The 15,755-nt window shown below is 44.1% G+C and overlaps 1 protein-coding gene across 1 annotated transcript; it reads left to right on the forward strand.

Moving 5' to 3' along the window:
• The first annotated feature begins 389 nt into the window (after nucleotides 1-389).
• On the forward strand, nucleotides 390-13,763 carry HAL (histidine ammonia-lyase). The gene is made up of 20 exons (XM_035339418.1): nucleotides 390-761; nucleotides 1,178-1,238; nucleotides 1,415-1,442; nucleotides 1,746-1,820; nucleotides 1,926-1,998; nucleotides 2,092-2,158; nucleotides 2,344-2,381; nucleotides 2,461-2,586; nucleotides 4,284-4,423; nucleotides 6,154-6,201; nucleotides 7,156-7,303; nucleotides 7,385-7,480; nucleotides 7,601-7,659; nucleotides 8,471-8,551; nucleotides 9,460-9,525; nucleotides 9,610-9,775; nucleotides 11,184-11,318; nucleotides 12,088-12,196; nucleotides 12,284-12,353; nucleotides 13,360-13,763. The coding sequence occupies exons 1-20, from the start codon at nucleotides 515-517 to the stop codon at nucleotides 13,507-13,509; spliced, it is 1,983 nt and encodes a 660-aa protein (XP_035195309.1). The 5' UTR covers nucleotides 390-514; the 3' UTR covers nucleotides 13,510-13,763.
• Nucleotides 13,764-15,755: the final 1,992 nt, after the last annotated feature.

Raw genomic sequence — 15,755 nt, forward strand, 5'->3', positions numbered from 1 at the left:
AAAAGATCTTAAAATAAAGGAGCAGAAAACCTCCCTAAATTGTTACGACTTTTTTGTGTTATGACTTAGTGAGCCACTCGGTTCTCTTCTTGCTAACCCTCTGGGTGATAACTTCTCATGGAAAAATTCACTGAAAATAATTTTTCTCTATTTCAGTTAATGAAGTTACACCATTCCCTTCATTCATTCCCAAAATCTAATTAGGCTTCTGCTACAGCACTGTCCGAATAACCAGAGATTCTCTCAGGCAAGATTTTGATCGGAAGAGGGGGGATATCTGGTCCTTTCCAGGAAAAGGGTGTGCTCCCTCGGTTTGGTTTCATTGGCTGAAGTCAGCTGAATACATCGATCTCGCTTATTTACAAAGGTGGGGATCTTAGGGGGTGGATTTTTGCCTTTATCTGATTGGGACACTGGCATCCTGCTGGATACTGCTCTTGGGCTGCCGCATGGTAAATGTAAGGCTGCTTCGCGCTGCAGCCCTTCAGGCAAGGAACAGTTCTGGAGAGAAAGCATGCCAAGATACACGGTGCATGTCCGAGGGGAATGGCTGGCAGTGCCGTGCCTGAACGGTGCTAACACGGTCGGATGGCTGGGAAGGGAAGCTGTGAGACGGTACATGAAAAACAAACCCGATAACGGAGGATTTACATCAGTGGAAGAAGTAAAATTTTATGTCCGAAGGTGCAAGGGTCTTGGCTTGCTGGATCTTGATGACGCAGTGGAGGATGCCTTAGAGGACAATGAATTTGTTGAAGTTGGTAAGCAAAACCTTAGGCAATGCATGACAAAATGACCGCATTGGCACCTAAGTTAGCAAGCTGTGTTTTAGTTGATCTAAAATTGCATCATGTAACTTCTAACAGAACTATTTAGGGTTTAGAAACTACAGAATGCTTTATATATCATCTCTATGTGATGTCTTATATTCTCTGTGACTGTTCAGGAGATGGAACATATGTCCAAGGATTGGGTTCTCCTGTTTCTGTCGTTAGATTACCTTAAATAAACTACATAAACACTAATTATTTTCCTAGAGGTATATAAATTTGTTTGGTGTTGATGACTGCAAATTAGAATACTTACTTACTGTTGTAAACTGTAATGACTAACAAATTAATCTATACTCAGAATACAGTTTAATCCTATTCATGTTTACTTTGGATATTTCTTCTAGTTATAGAAGGAGACATAATGTCTCCAGATTTCATACCATCTCAGCCAGAAGGAGTTCATTTGTATCCTTTTTTGAGCATTCCATAAACTTTATATAGTTCCAGATTTATAATTTTCTAGATTTCCATGTTCTTTCAGTGTTCCTTCATTTTTAAAAGACATGGCTAGTTTTAATCGAATGGGCACTACTACTTGTGACGTCGTGTTTGCCATTTCTTTTCCTTTACATAACTTTCAGATATAGCAAATACCGAGAACCAGAACAGGTAGGAACCACCAATGATTTTACAACTCAGTAATGATCCTCATATTCTTCAGAGCTTGTGGAGGGTTAGCCACTGCCAAATTCATGAGATCAGTGGCTGTTAGCTCTTCTGGGCCTGGGAATCTAAATTGTGATTTGCTTATTGCACTTTTGTTACGGTGTTCCTATCTTATGAATGAGAGCACGCGTGACCTTCCTGTCATTGCTGAGCTTTGGCTGTTGTTGTTGTTGTTTTAATACTGTGATCATAAAACAATTCTCTGTGTGTATGTATCTGAAACTAAAAGGTGGTTCTTTGGTGTAGTATATTTCTTTAGATGGCAACAGCTTAACAACGGAGGACTTGGTCAGTTTGGGAAAGGGGCTCTACAAGATAAAGGTAAAGATTCTGAACAAACGTGGCAAAAAAAATCATGTTTATCTTTCTACAATTAGAATTAAATGATGTAACAGATAGCCAATATTCAAAATACTCATTTTCTAGCTCACACCTGAAGCTGAAGCTAAAGTCAAAAAATCACGAGAAGTAATTGAAAGGATTGTAAAGGAACAGACAGGTAAATATTGTTATCACTATTAATTGTTTTTGTCATACACTTTGAAACCTACCTCAGGCTCTCTCCTTAACCAGAAATGTGTGTTTCTTGCAGTTGTTTATGGAATCACCACAGGGTTTGGGAAGTTTGCCAGAACTGTCATTCCAAACAGTAAACTTATGTAAGTTATGTGTGCAGCTCTCTTCTTCCTTTCTTTTGAGGAAAGAAAGAAGATGGAACAGCTCTACGCTGCACACTTATGATGAGATGAGAGGGGGCTGCTTTAGTATTTCTGCTTTGTGCAAAATAAAACTTGAATTTCAAAAACTTACTTATTTTTTACGTAACTTTTTTTTGTTTTCATAGGGAGCTTCAAGTGAACTTGGTTCGTTCACATTCTGCAGGTAACGAGAAATCGCTCGGTGCTTTCCCTTTCCTGTGCTGTTGGTAGCAGGCAGGTAACTGAGCCCATTGCTGTTTCAGGTGTGGGGAAACCTTTGACCCCCGAGAGGTCTCGCATGCTGTTGGCGCTGAGGATCAATGTCCTAGCAAAAGGGTACAGTGGAATTTCCCTAGAAACCCTCCAGCAAGTTATCGAAGCATTTAACGGTAAAAAAAAAGATGCTGAAAGAAAGTTTCCCTCTCTTTTGTTATTGTTGGTGGCGTGGTTTGTTTGTTTTTGTTTTTGTTTTTAACTGTTTCTTTAAAGGATGTAGCTCAGTGACTCAAGCTATGGATGTTGTTTATTTGGCTTTGCAGTTGTGAGAGTTCAGGACTTGTTCCTACACAGGCTCACGGTTAGAGACCATTCCTTTGGTGAAGAACTCGGGTGTGAGCAGAAGCAGCAGGAGAGGCTGAGATGCAGCAGGCAGGAGTTTGGGAAAGGAGCCTCTGAGGGCTCAGGTGATGAGCTTAAGGCTAAGCAGGAGGCTTCTGGTAGAAACAGGAGACAAACCTGGGTGGTCTGGATCGTGGTTCACCCCAGCCTGAAGTGCAAACCTGATCGTATGTCTTATGTTTTCTGCTGTGAAGGCTGTGAGCACACAATAAAAGGAAGGGTTCCCTGCTCACAAACAGGCCGAGGCCAGCAGTGAGTGAGAGCTGTTTCCATGCTGACTGCTCATGGGAAGGGTGGCCTGCTGGAAATGTTAAATACCAGTTTTCTTAACCACTGACCTGTTCTATTCCCCGGTGTCAAACCAACTGGCTTGGGTCCATAAACCCCTGGTGAGCCATAGGCCTTCCCCTGTAGAGCAGGGTGACATTTAAAATGTCTTTTAAAGTGTTTAAGTGTAAATGTCTTTTAAAAGACATTTACTTGTCTTTTAAACACTGACATTAGCCAGCCTAAATGGTGATGCCTTGCTGCTGCCATCAGTAGTTGATCTGCGAAGAACATGGTGCTGACTCCAGGCAAGCTCTCTTGCAAAGGCTCAAGTCTGATCTTTTGTCTGGTTGGGTGCATGCTGACGTGCATGCCAGTACATTTTGGGACACCAAGATTTTTGGGTGGGGCCATCATCATGCAGAAAACTGCTCATATTGGTGTTTGCCGAGCAGATACACCTGTTTCTGTGAGCAGAGCCCCTGAGACGGGCAGAAGTTTTCACAAGCAGGCCTACCAGGCAGGCCCGCAGAAGAGCGTGGTCAGCAGGTCGCGTTGCCACCACAGCTGTCACAGCAGTTGAGGCAGAGTGTCCCTGATGGATGCCGCAGCAGGGAGACCAAAGGAGTGGCTCTGCTCTTTGTTGGTGGCTCTTCGTTGATGGTCCCTCTGGCGAGGCATGCTAGGGTGGCAGCAGTGACCAAAGAGCATCTCTGCCCCCGATCAGGACTTGTTTTGAGGATAAACAGAGGTTCCCTGGGCTCTGTTTCTTCATTTCCATGCATTCAGTGCCCAGAGGGATGGAACAAGGGAAAAGGCTTTGGAGATGGTTTCTAGGAGTTACTCAGTGTTTCGTAAAGTGGGAAATGAACATATAGCTTTGGCTGGTGGTCAGCCTGTGATGAGGAGCTAAGAGCAGCATTTTAGCTGCCTGGACATGTACTTATAGACTTTATAGCTGTGGTTCCCCTCCTTACAGAACTGAATTCAAAAGGGAATCAATCTCTTTATAAATTGCAGCCAGTCTTGGAGCATGGACAAACCCGTCTGCAAGATGAGTAGTCCTGTTGGTGCCATTGATCACGGATAACCATTACAGGATGTTACTGTGACCACCTGCATGTGCTGGCTTCTCTTTCCAAAGAGCATATCAAGAGAAAGCTCTAACAGAAGTTGTATTTGTTTTTTGTTTTCTTTCTAGCATCCTGCCTGCCTTACATCCCTGAGAAAGGGACAGTTGGGGCCAGCGGAGACTTGGCTCCCCTCTCTCATCTCGCTCTGGGATTAATTGGAGAAGGAAAGATGTGGTCCCCAAAGAGTGGCTGGGCTGATGCTAAATATGTAAGATTTAAAAGTCTTTAGATTTAGTGTACTGTTTGAATTGGGACGAGGCTGTGTTTAATAGCTCATCCTGTACCTAGAGGAAGGCAGATCCATGAGAATAGAACAAGTGACCCACATGTCACAGGAGAAGAAATGAATGCCCAACATGTTATTAAGTCCTAAAGAAATATCATGCCATAGTATCATGATGCAAGGTACTGCAGCGACATCAGTTAGAGATGAACAGGATGTGATGCCAGCTACAAAAGAGCCATTACTACATCATCAGCTCCATAACATCAACACTGTTCCAACAAACTCAAGATCAATTCAAAAATGCTGAGATTAACTGGAGATTTATGGAAGGCAGGAATTTATCAGTAACGTTTATACTGCTTTTTATAATAGCTTTAAGTGGATACACAGATTTGGATGTTTAATTTTTGATAGATTAACAAGGGTCGCAGAGAATCTTTATAGCACCCTCCTTTACAGCAAGATGCTTTATAATAGAATTATTTTTTAATTAATTAATTGTTACCCTGTCACTAATACATCAGCAGATTGATCTAGCATTGAACATCTCCAAGTCTGGCCTCTCCAAAGTCTTTCAAAGTAGTTTGTTCTGTCAATCCTATCACTCTTATCCATGAACACTTATTCATAATATTATGAATAATCCACCGGATTTATTAAAGGATTAATAATTGTACCATCATGGTAGGCTGTAGAAGTACTGAAAAGTACAGGGGGAGGATTTAGGAAGGAAGGAGGCCAGCATGTGCCAGACCTTCTGTTTCCAGATGTTGGAGGGACCTTGGCTCATTACATTATGAACCTATGTAATATTTGGAGCATCACCATCTCAGCTTTTTCCCATCTCCCTCGAAATGCAGGCAACAATTGATGGGAAGGGAAATAGAGCAGTAGACAAATGAAGAGCTTTGTTCTTCAGGTCAGTGGCTCCTGGAGGAGCTCTGTAGCAGAAATGGAATTGAAGACACACTCCCCAGGACGTATTTTCAACATGAAATCATCCAGCCTTCCCCCCTTCTCTCTCTTGACCTCCCTGCTTCTGCCATTGCCCAGATAGTTCCTTGTATCATTTCCAGAGGCAAGAGGATCTGTTTTGGTTTGGGACCAGAAGTTACAATTGCACACCTCTGAAATTTTTTACCCCTTCAGCTGGAAGGGCTAAGAGGACTCTTATCAAAACCAAGGTTACACCATTCCTCCATTTCCCACAGTAGCGATTTTATGGAACAGACATACGTAGAATAAACTGAGTAGGACTCTTTTCCCCTAGACATTTTCTATAGGAAGAGTTAGGGAATCATTTGTAAGGGAATAGTTTATACCAGACCAAAGCTGCTGTGTGGTAGAGGGTAGGCAGAACTGTCTTCCCAAGGTGTTTCCAGCCTTCTCTCATATTGCTCTTTCCCATGAGATAATACATGATAGCTGTTCATGGGCTGTGACAGTATCTCACGTTAGTGCTCCTGCTGCCTTCCTTTATGGAACTGGGAAATGAGGTGCTAGTTCAGAAGCTCCAGAATGCTGTCCTTTACTTTTCCCAGCAGAAAAAAAAATATCTGAAATGTTCATAATATAAAACTCCTCCCTTCATTTGGGGATTTTTTTTTTTTTTAATTTTCATGTATGGAAACAGTTATGATTTTATAGTTTTGGTAGTTGAATTACTGGGGGAAAAAAATTATTAATTATCTTTTAATTAAACTCTTTCACAGGTCCTGGAAGCCCATGGTCTGAGACCAATTACCTTGAAACCAAAAGAGGTAATAAAGTGTAATGGTGCCAGCTGATGTAAAACAAGCTTAGTCAATCACTAGTTGCTTTATACTTGGTATTTAAGCCTGAAATGAATTAACAGTAATTTTAAATTATGCTCCAGAAGGGTATTTGAAGTCAGCTGTGGGGAGGGATACCAAAGACCCTGTTCTCCAGCAGGGCTTATGGCAGTGTTCCCATTGCAACTCCCATCTACGTGGCAACTGCAGCTATAAGAGAAGCTGTGACTTCAGGGTTTCAGGACAGCAGAAAAATAAGTTCCATCTTTACCCCCATTTCAATACCACTGACAGAATTCAGTCCTTTTGCCCAGTGTCTCCTAAAGGCAAATGGCAAGCTCCCATTGCTCTAAGTGAGCCTGCTTGGCACAGGGTTGGATTAGGAGATCTTCAGAGGTCCCTTCCAACCTTGGCCATTCTGTGATTCTGAGATCGGCCTCATGTTTGTTTAGAAGCTGTAGCTAGTTTTAACTGAACTCAACAAATCTTTGAAAGCAGATATAACTTTTAATTCTGTTTTAACTCTCCATTTCCTCATTGTGATTTTCTTTTGCACAACCAATGTTCTTAATGTCTTTTATTTAATGACTTAAGAAATAATAATAATAATAATAGTTATAATAAACACTCTACTTCCAAAGCACTTGGAAAAGACTTTTAAATTTTGAAATAACATGAACTAACTAAACCTATTTCTTGGAGCCACTGGAGTTCCAAAGGTTTTTATAATAACTTAGTAGGGTCATGAACACTGACAATTTATGTATCAAAGATACCCAGTCAAGCTGTGCTTTTTATGACTTTCCTCAGGACAACCCAGGGAGCTTAGCAAAGGTCTTTATATGACTTATACAAGAAAGAGAATTATCACTGAGATGGGGAATTATCACAGCATGTGGAATAGCTGCAATGAACTTGCTCAACATCTGCTCTCTCTTTAAGGGTCTGGCTCTCATCAACGGGACACAAATGATCACCTCGCTGGGATGTGAAGCAGTTGAAAGAGCCAGTGCTATTGCTAGACAAGCAGACATAGTCGCTGCCCTTACACTTGAAGTCCTGAAGGGTACAACTAAGGCCTTTGATACCGGTGGGTACTGGACTTTTCCTGACTGTCTGCTTGCAGCCATTGGAGAGAAGCAAAACCTATCAGTCTAATTTGCCTTACTAGACATCCATGCTGTGCGCCCACACAAAGGGCAGGCTGAAGTGGCATTTCGATTCAGGTCCCTCCTAGATTCTGACCATCATCCATCAGAAATAGCAGGTGAGTTACCTCAACCTTCACCACCCTGCCAGGTTGCATGGGACAGGCTGGGTCTCCCATCCGCAGCACCTATGCTTTTGTGTGAGGAATATCTGCTCTTCATCCCATTGTTCCTCCTAGAGAGCCATCGATTTTGTGACCGAGTTCAGGACGCGTACACAATGCGTTGCTGTCCTCAGGTAAAAACTGAATTAATTTCCTTTCATAACAAGAGAAAAATGATGGTGAAGTGCCCGCCTCAAAAGTACTGTCATCTATGCACTGTCTGACTCCATTAGAGAAAGAGATTTTATTTTGCTTCTCCCTCACTTCAAAGTTAGTATTAATAGGGATGTTTAATTTGCTGATCCCATGCACACATCCCTCAGGCAGTATCTGGCAATGCTGTGTTTGGATCTGAAAAAGGTCAAATACTGGAAGCAGGGGAAAGGTGCTGGTTTCCCCACCTGCAGGCTTCAGAAGGTGTTTCTTCTGTACTGAAGTTAGGACCATGAACTGGGGAAAGGTGTTTCCAGAAGCAGCCAGAGAGATAAACTGTTCAGGTACCTCTCAAACGTACTGGATGAACTCAGTGCCATGAGCTTTAACATGAGCAAAACTATTAAATCAGTGGAATTAATGAAAGTTAACTGATTAATAAGAGCTCTCATTTTTTGTGGGGGAATTTTAAAGTTACTTCCTCCTAATAACTCATCTGCCACTGATGAAGTATCTTTTCTTCCAGTTAGGGTAAACCAATGCAAAAAACTGAACAATGACTTATTTAGAAATACTGCCATAATAATAGAAAATCTAGTCTTTTGGGTACCTAGGATGGGCACTGTCCCACAATAGCAATCCTCCTGATTTTAAGAGCAAAACCAAGACTGGCTTCACTTGTGGATGTAGAGACTGGGACAATGAGAAGGAAAGCACCTAAAAGTGGGTCCACACCCCGAGGATGAACTAAGTGTAGATGCTAAGCTCAGGAGCTAATATCTTTTGTTCTAGGTCCATGGAGTTGTAAACGATACAATCGCTTTTGTGAAGGACATCATGATGACTGAAATCAACAGTGCCACAGACAACCCTGTATCTTTTCATGAATTTATTTATAACATTTTTTTTTTTTTTCCCTAACTATTTGTATATGAGGCAAAAAAGTCGTAGTTGGTTTCAGTCAGTAACTACCACTGGTTGCAATGGCAGCCTCTCTTCCTTTCCCCATGTCTGCATCAGCGCATGCAAGTGTGTGCTGGCGCAAGGGAACCACTCATGCATTCAGTCTAGTGCATGTTAAAGGTTTCCTAGATAATATCCTACATGCTTCTGTTTCCTAGATAATGTACATTCTTCTGCTTCCATAGATAGGCGAGACTTGGTAGCCAAATGGACTTAGATGAATGGTGACTTGTCGTATGAAACATCTGGTGGTGCAGCACGAGTGAGACCTGTGTTCCAGGGCAAGGTTTGCATTCCGTCAGGGAAGGCAAGCAAAAGTGACTGGTAAGCTTCCTCGTGGTTCAGCCTGGTAAACCATGGGCACACTTCTTGCGCTGGCACCGAGCGAGGCTGGATTCTCCTCATCAGTATAAAGATGCTACGTGCAACATCCCATTGATAGCTGACACGCATTACTGCTTGTCTACCTGTCTAAAGTTGTACGTGTCTTGGAGAGAATCTACCAAGTCACTGAGAAATTGTGCTAGGATCCAAACACGTGTGTTTCTTTGCACCCCTAATAATCCTACCCCTTAATCAAATACCTCTTTTCATGCAGTCCATTTAAAAAAAATACATGTCAAAACTGTGTCTACAAGTTTGGAGAACTCAGATTGGGCCTTCATTTTCTGAAAAGTATGTAGTTGTGATACAGTGTATTTGCAAATAAAAGCTTACTAGTGCAAACATACCTTCAGATAAGAAATTCTGATTACTCACAGATACCTTTCACATAAGCTGTATTTGATTCATGTTTGTGCCTTAACCTCTCCTTAAAGATGGTGTTTGCTGAAAGAGCAGAGACCATTTCTGGAGGAAATTTTCATGGTGAATATCCTGCAAAGGTGATTAAGCATATAGAGAAAAAAGACATTATAGTTTCTGATTTTTTTTCCTGTCACCAAATTTAATGAGGACATCTCTTATAGGCTTTGGACTACTTGGCAATTGGTGTGCATGAACTCGCTGCAATTAGTGAAAGAAGAATTGAGAGGCTCTGCAACCCCTCACTCAGTGAACTGCCCGCGTTTTTAGTCACCGAAGGAGGCCTGAACTCTGGCTTCATGATTGCACACTGCACAGCAGCTGCCCTGGGTGAGTGCTTAAGCAGTATCAGTAGGGCAAGATAGAAAGACTAATTTACACTGAGGCAGTTGTAATGTGATAGTTGTTGTCAAGGGATCTCACTCCTGTTTTCCTTCTCTTCTCCACATGCTTTGAGCTGGCTGGGTGCGATGTCTGAGCATTCAGTGCAGCTGCAATTATTTCAGCTCAGGGTTCTTGGTTCTGCACTGACCCATGAGTAAATTCAGTGCTCTGAGCATGCAAACCCATAGGCTGACTTCAGGAATGCTTGCATCTTGATGGGTTTGGCAGAGTCCTCTGTGTACAGTTACCAACACACAGGCTCCAGCTGAAATCAGTGAGAGCTCTGCACCCAGCAGCCTGCAAATCAGCTCAGATAAGGCTGTACAATTCACAGCAAACTGCAGGCAACAAACCATGTCTGAGCAACTTCGCCAAACCTAGATCTTCTGTTTGAATAGGTAATGTTCTCTAAGTGGAGGCACCTTTATTCCTCAGTTCTCATAGGGACACCACTTGTGTGAAAGCTGGGCTGATACCCTTAGCACTTGGTGTCTCCATCTGATGGCCAGGTACTTAGACCAGCAGCAAACTCCCAGGGCTGCGTATCAGAGGAGCACACCACAAAAAAGCACTAGTATATTTTTCCTCTAGTACTCATGACTAAACCAACAACAAGCATGCTGGCCTCTGGGATATTACAGTTCAGGGACGCATGAGCCCACATGAAGATAAACATGCTGCAAGCAGAGGGTAAAATGTAAGTAAGAGATGCAAACAGTCAGGAACAGAGGATGTTGGATAAATAAGTACATAAATACCCTGCAGAAAAACAGTCAATGAGCTAAATTGATTTAATAACATGGCCCTGTCCAGAGGCTGTTTTGGGAAGTGGGGCTGGAATATGAGCTGAAGGGCTTGTCCCTGAGTTTGAAGGCTGGCAACTTTTCCTTTTGGCCAGACAGAGTTTGTGAGGGCTGAGGACCTCAGCTGCTGCTGGTGTCCAGGTGCCAGGGGCATCTGCTCTGCTCACAGGCCTCACACTCACAGCTTGTGTCTGCCACCCGAGAGACCCCAGAGCATTCCCCAGCCTCTGACAGTGAGGACAGCCCTGTCTCCCAGCCCATCACAGTGCTAACACCAGGGGCTCGTGGTGGGGAGTGGGCAGACTTTGTCTTTGGTTAATATGTGCATCTAAAAAACAGTATTGGTGACTGTTTTTAGATGTGATGGTAGTTTTCAAGGTGTTTATTGCAAACTACTCAGCTAAAACATTGATGTGTTCTCCAAAGAGGGGCAGAAGTTGTGTCCTCCACTGCAGCCTGTGGTGGTGGATGACCTCTTTGACCCAGGCTGGCTGTTGTTTTTGGTATCATTGCCTGTTCTGCCCTACATGCACTGCATTGGGTTTTCGCAGTTTCGGAGAACAAAGCCTTGTGCCATCCCTCCTCGGTGGATTCTCTGTCCACCAGTGCCGCTACGGAGGACCATGTGTCCATGGGAGGATGGTCTGCAAGAAAAGCATTAAGAGTCATTGAGCACGTGGAACAAGGTAACATTAAAATGCTAACTTCCATACAACCTTATGTATCTAACTGGATTAAGATATTAATGCCATTCTTTTTAGATGCTTAGATGATTAGAAAAAAGTTTTATTGCATCTGAAAAAACTACTTAAAAATATTTTATTAAGAATATACTTATAGCAGTTGGAAAAGAGATGAGGTAAATCCAGGGCTAAGTGTTTCTTGTGAAACAAAACTACTTACTACAGGATGCTCAGCAAAACTGTTGTCTCTTGCTTTGAAGTACAGATTGCTCTGTTGCTTTTTTCCTTTCCTTTTATTTATTTGTTTGGTAGATGATGTACTTAGATACAGATGTCAGCTGTTAGAAGAAGAACAGAGTAATACACAGGACACAAACACTAAACTCATTTGCCCGCTTAAGTTTATACATGTGAGTGCTCTAAAGACTTAATTTTATGGAACTGCATTCTTCACGTGCAGACTAGTGAGTCTGAGAAACACGTTTCAACATTGTGTTGAGAAACAACATATTCTAGATCCAGCTGATTTAGCCAGTTCCTTTGGTGAGCTGGCTCTTGTGACTGAGGAACTAATGCCGATTAGTTGCTGGATGACCCATAAAATGTACTGCTTCTGGGCTGCATCTCAGGGGTGTGTGGATCCACTGTTCCTTTTATATTACCTGAAGTAGTATCATACCAGCTAGACTGAATGCCTAGGGTAGTTTCATCAAGGAAGCCTCACCCTGAGCTGAACCTGCTGAACATCTCTCCTGCTGTTGTGATTCCCTAGTTCTGGCTATCGAGCTGCTCGCTGCTTGCCAGGGCATTGAATTCCTACGCCCTCTGAGGACAACAACGCCATTGGAGAAGGTCTACGACCTTGTGCGCTCAGTGGTGAGGTAAGATCAGATAAATGCGACGCTTTGGAGACCTGCTGCCGCTGGTGGTTAATGTTTGGCCAATGTTCTCACTGGGTCTCGTTGCAGGCCTTGGATGAAGGACCGCTTCATGGCCCCAGACATCGAAGCAGCTCACAGGCTGCTGGTGGAGCAGAAGGCGAGTGTTGGCTTCTGGTGGGGGCAGTGTGGTCTGTCCTTTAGGGGCATGCTGCAGCTCCGCTCTGGGGATGCCCCTTGCTGTGGTCACTGGCAGGAGTCAGTAACAGTGCCCATTTGCCTGGTCCTGTGTAATAAATAGTTTCCGTTACTAAAACTGGTGGGGAGCTGCCTGAAGGCAGGGCCCCACACCCCCACCCATCTCCAGGGGATCCCATCTCCAACGGGATCCCTCTCCGGACAGTGATCCTCATTCCCCGGGTAGCACGCTCCCAGCCATGAGGCCCTCGGGCCCGGCGTGCTGCTGGAAGTGGTAAGGGGAGGTGCATGAGGGAACAGCAGCAGCCCTAGCAGTGCTAACCCGGGCCAAGTGTTTGTACAGCTATGGGGCTGCACAAATACCTCTCACTTGTTTGTAAAATGTAAATAACAAATCAGTGAGAGTAAGCAAACTGAAGATCTCAGTCCCTCCTCTGTAAGGCTGTTTGCCTTGCAGCCATCTGTCTTACAGCCTTGAAAGAAGAGACACAGGAGACTGTAGGATATTTTCCTCTCCTTGTCTGCCTTAAATACCAGACAATAACCCTTCCATTTTTCTTTGGCCATATCAGCTGTCATTTTGTTTCCCTGGCCCCTTCTTGACCCAGGGATTTGATAACTAGTGACAGTGATCCACTACCAACTATTGCACACCAAGCATTCGCCTGCTAACAAGACAAGATGCAATATTTTCATCTTTAATCCTTTCATCTCATCCCCCCAGAGCTGTATCTTTTCCTGTAACCTCTCAACTCCATCCACCTGCTCTTCCCTAAACCTCACTCTGTCTGCAATGCTGTTTCTGCTGATCACCTACAGCTTTCTTATGCAGGTCTCTAATTCTCAGCTACATCCCAGTAACTTTCCCACAGGGTTTCCTGAACTTGAGTCTTGATGTCTAACTGAGCATGGAGAATAATTCTTCAATTTTCTTTCTAACTCTCCTGTTTCACTTTCTGATTTCACAGGTATGGGAAGTAGCTAAACCTTACATTGAAAAGTACAGGAGAGAACACATCCCTGAGTCAAGACCTGGTTCACCAACGGCCTTCTCCCTGGGATCACTGGCAAAGAAAACACATATGGGCCATGACCACTCACATCAGAATGAACTTTAATAGTTGCTCTCCTCGGGTACAGAGCAGATCCTTTCCAGGACCTTCCCTGTGTATGGCTGTTTCACCAAAAATCGGAGTGGTTTCTTCAGATGACCCAAAAGAACCATTTGTCTCACTCAGAAGCACATAGCAATGGAAGAAAAATGGCTCACTAGTTTCTTCACATGTGAAAGACAGCTCTGTCATAATAGTGTGGATTTGACTGAACTTCCTGAGCTTTTGAACACAAAATATTCAGACTCCTGCTGAAACCAGTGGATGTTTTATTCAGTGCCTCTTGCATTTGTTTTGTCAGCTCCTTACTTATCTTCTCTTTATGTATGCCAAGGATACTGAACAGCTGAGATTTATTATTCTCACCTCTTTTTCCTTTGGGTAACTGCTGCAGCACCCTTCATTCTGCCACAAGCAAAATTACCTTTGACACTTAATTCTTCTCCTCCTTGCTCCTCCAGCAGATCTTATGTGAGGTATACAGATTCTTGTGTAAGAAGAGCATTTTTAGAACAGGTGCTTTACAAATCAAAAAAAGCTGTGTGCAAAAGAACATGCTACGGATGTCATTGCTCCAGAACAAATACGTCGTGTTCTGATGATGGACTACATTTAATGCAGCTTTCCAAGACCTATGGCCTCACATCCGCAATAAAAGTGGAAGGGCTCCACATACGGCTGCAGCACTGTGTTTTCCTGTCACGATGAAAAAGTGAAACGGAGCCTTAGCCTAGAAATAAGCAGGACAGGTGGCAAAGGGGCCTGGAAAGGGGTACAGGCTCTTTCTGGGGAGGAAGAGGTGGTGGGGAAGTGAACCAGCGCTGGAGGGCCTTGTCCCCATGGAGAAACTTGTGTTGTAATGTGCTCTGTGTTACAACACCGACCTCTGGCACCGGCTATGTATTTTGCAAGGGAGGACTCAGGACTTAGCTTCACATCACAGTACAGTGACAACATGTAAAGACCAGTTAAAAACCAGCAGCCTTGGCCTGATAACCACAGCCACATGTGGACTAAAAACCCTCCCAGGCCATCAGCTGTGCTGCACAGGGCAGCTGAATTGCTAGTGTGGGGCCACCCATGTGTGTCACTGGGTGGGACCTGCAATGCTAAGTGTGCCCCAAGGACAGGATTCACACCCACTGGAAAGCTGGCAGGGAGACAGTGAACCTGGCCACGAGAAAACATGACTTGCAGGGTGTCCTGCCCTGTGCAGAGCCAGGTGACATTTGACTTGTCGTGCCAAGATATAAACATGACCGTGGTGCTGGGCCCTCATCCCAGCACTACGCAGAGGTGGGAGGGTACCCACCCATGTGTGTGAGATCCCAGTTCAGCCCCCTCTGTCTCTGGCCTCTGTCTCTTCCCTCCTGTGCCAAGTCTGTCTCCACCCCTTCAGCTCTGGGCCCTCTGCAGCAAACCTATCTCAACCTCCTGCTGAAGTTGTTCCACTTTGTATAAAATTGGCTATTAATTAAAATCAGCTGTGAGAATGACCCTAGGAGGTACGTGCCCAGTTGTTCATCCATTTGCCCCCAGCCTTAGGGTATGGCTACATAATAGCTTCTCCAACAGCAAAACCAGCAGGCGCGGTTCCTACCTGCTCCACTTCTACCTACATCCCGCTCCCACGTGCTGCAGCAGCCAACACAGTGAGCCAAGTTAACAAAAAGCAAAAAGAAGCGTTCTGCATTTCATTGTGCTGTGCTTTCCCTGGCAGCTGCATGGACGCAGTGGCAGCAGCACAGCAAGCCGCGCAATGGCAGGGCCACGAAGGCGGCCATCAGGAACCACTTAAGACAGTTATGCTGCTGAAGTATAACCACATCCTCTAACTGCAAACCTCCCGCTAATTATAGCCCTGGGGCATGCTCCAAAATGGCTACTGGATTTGGCCAAGCTGATCAGGCAAGCACGTGGTTTGAAATTCCCGTCAGAGTTTGTGCATGAGAACACATTTCCCTCAGGTCAGTAGTTTGAGGCCACAAATGACTATTTCTGTCCAGCAAGAGAATATTTGAGGTTTTCCTTATGCCAGCTTCGTCCGCAGATGTTGTAGGCACTTTGGAGAAGACGTACTGCCTCGCTGCCTGGCAGAGGATATGCACTGGGCTCTGTCATTGCACATGGCAATTACAGCCTTGGGCTCACATTAGGGCTGCCACCACTGCCACTCAATTTGCCCTGCCCCACTGCCATAAGCTCCCATGTGGGAAACAGAACCAAAACAGCATGAATGCAAGCACAATTTT

The sequence above is a fragment of the Oxyura jamaicensis genome, chromosome 1 (genome assembly GCF_011077185.1).
Source record: "Oxyura jamaicensis isolate SHBP4307 breed ruddy duck chromosome 1, BPBGC_Ojam_1.0, whole genome shotgun sequence".
Classification (NCBI taxonomy): domain Eukaryota; kingdom Metazoa; phylum Chordata; class Aves; order Anseriformes; family Anatidae; genus Oxyura; species Oxyura jamaicensis.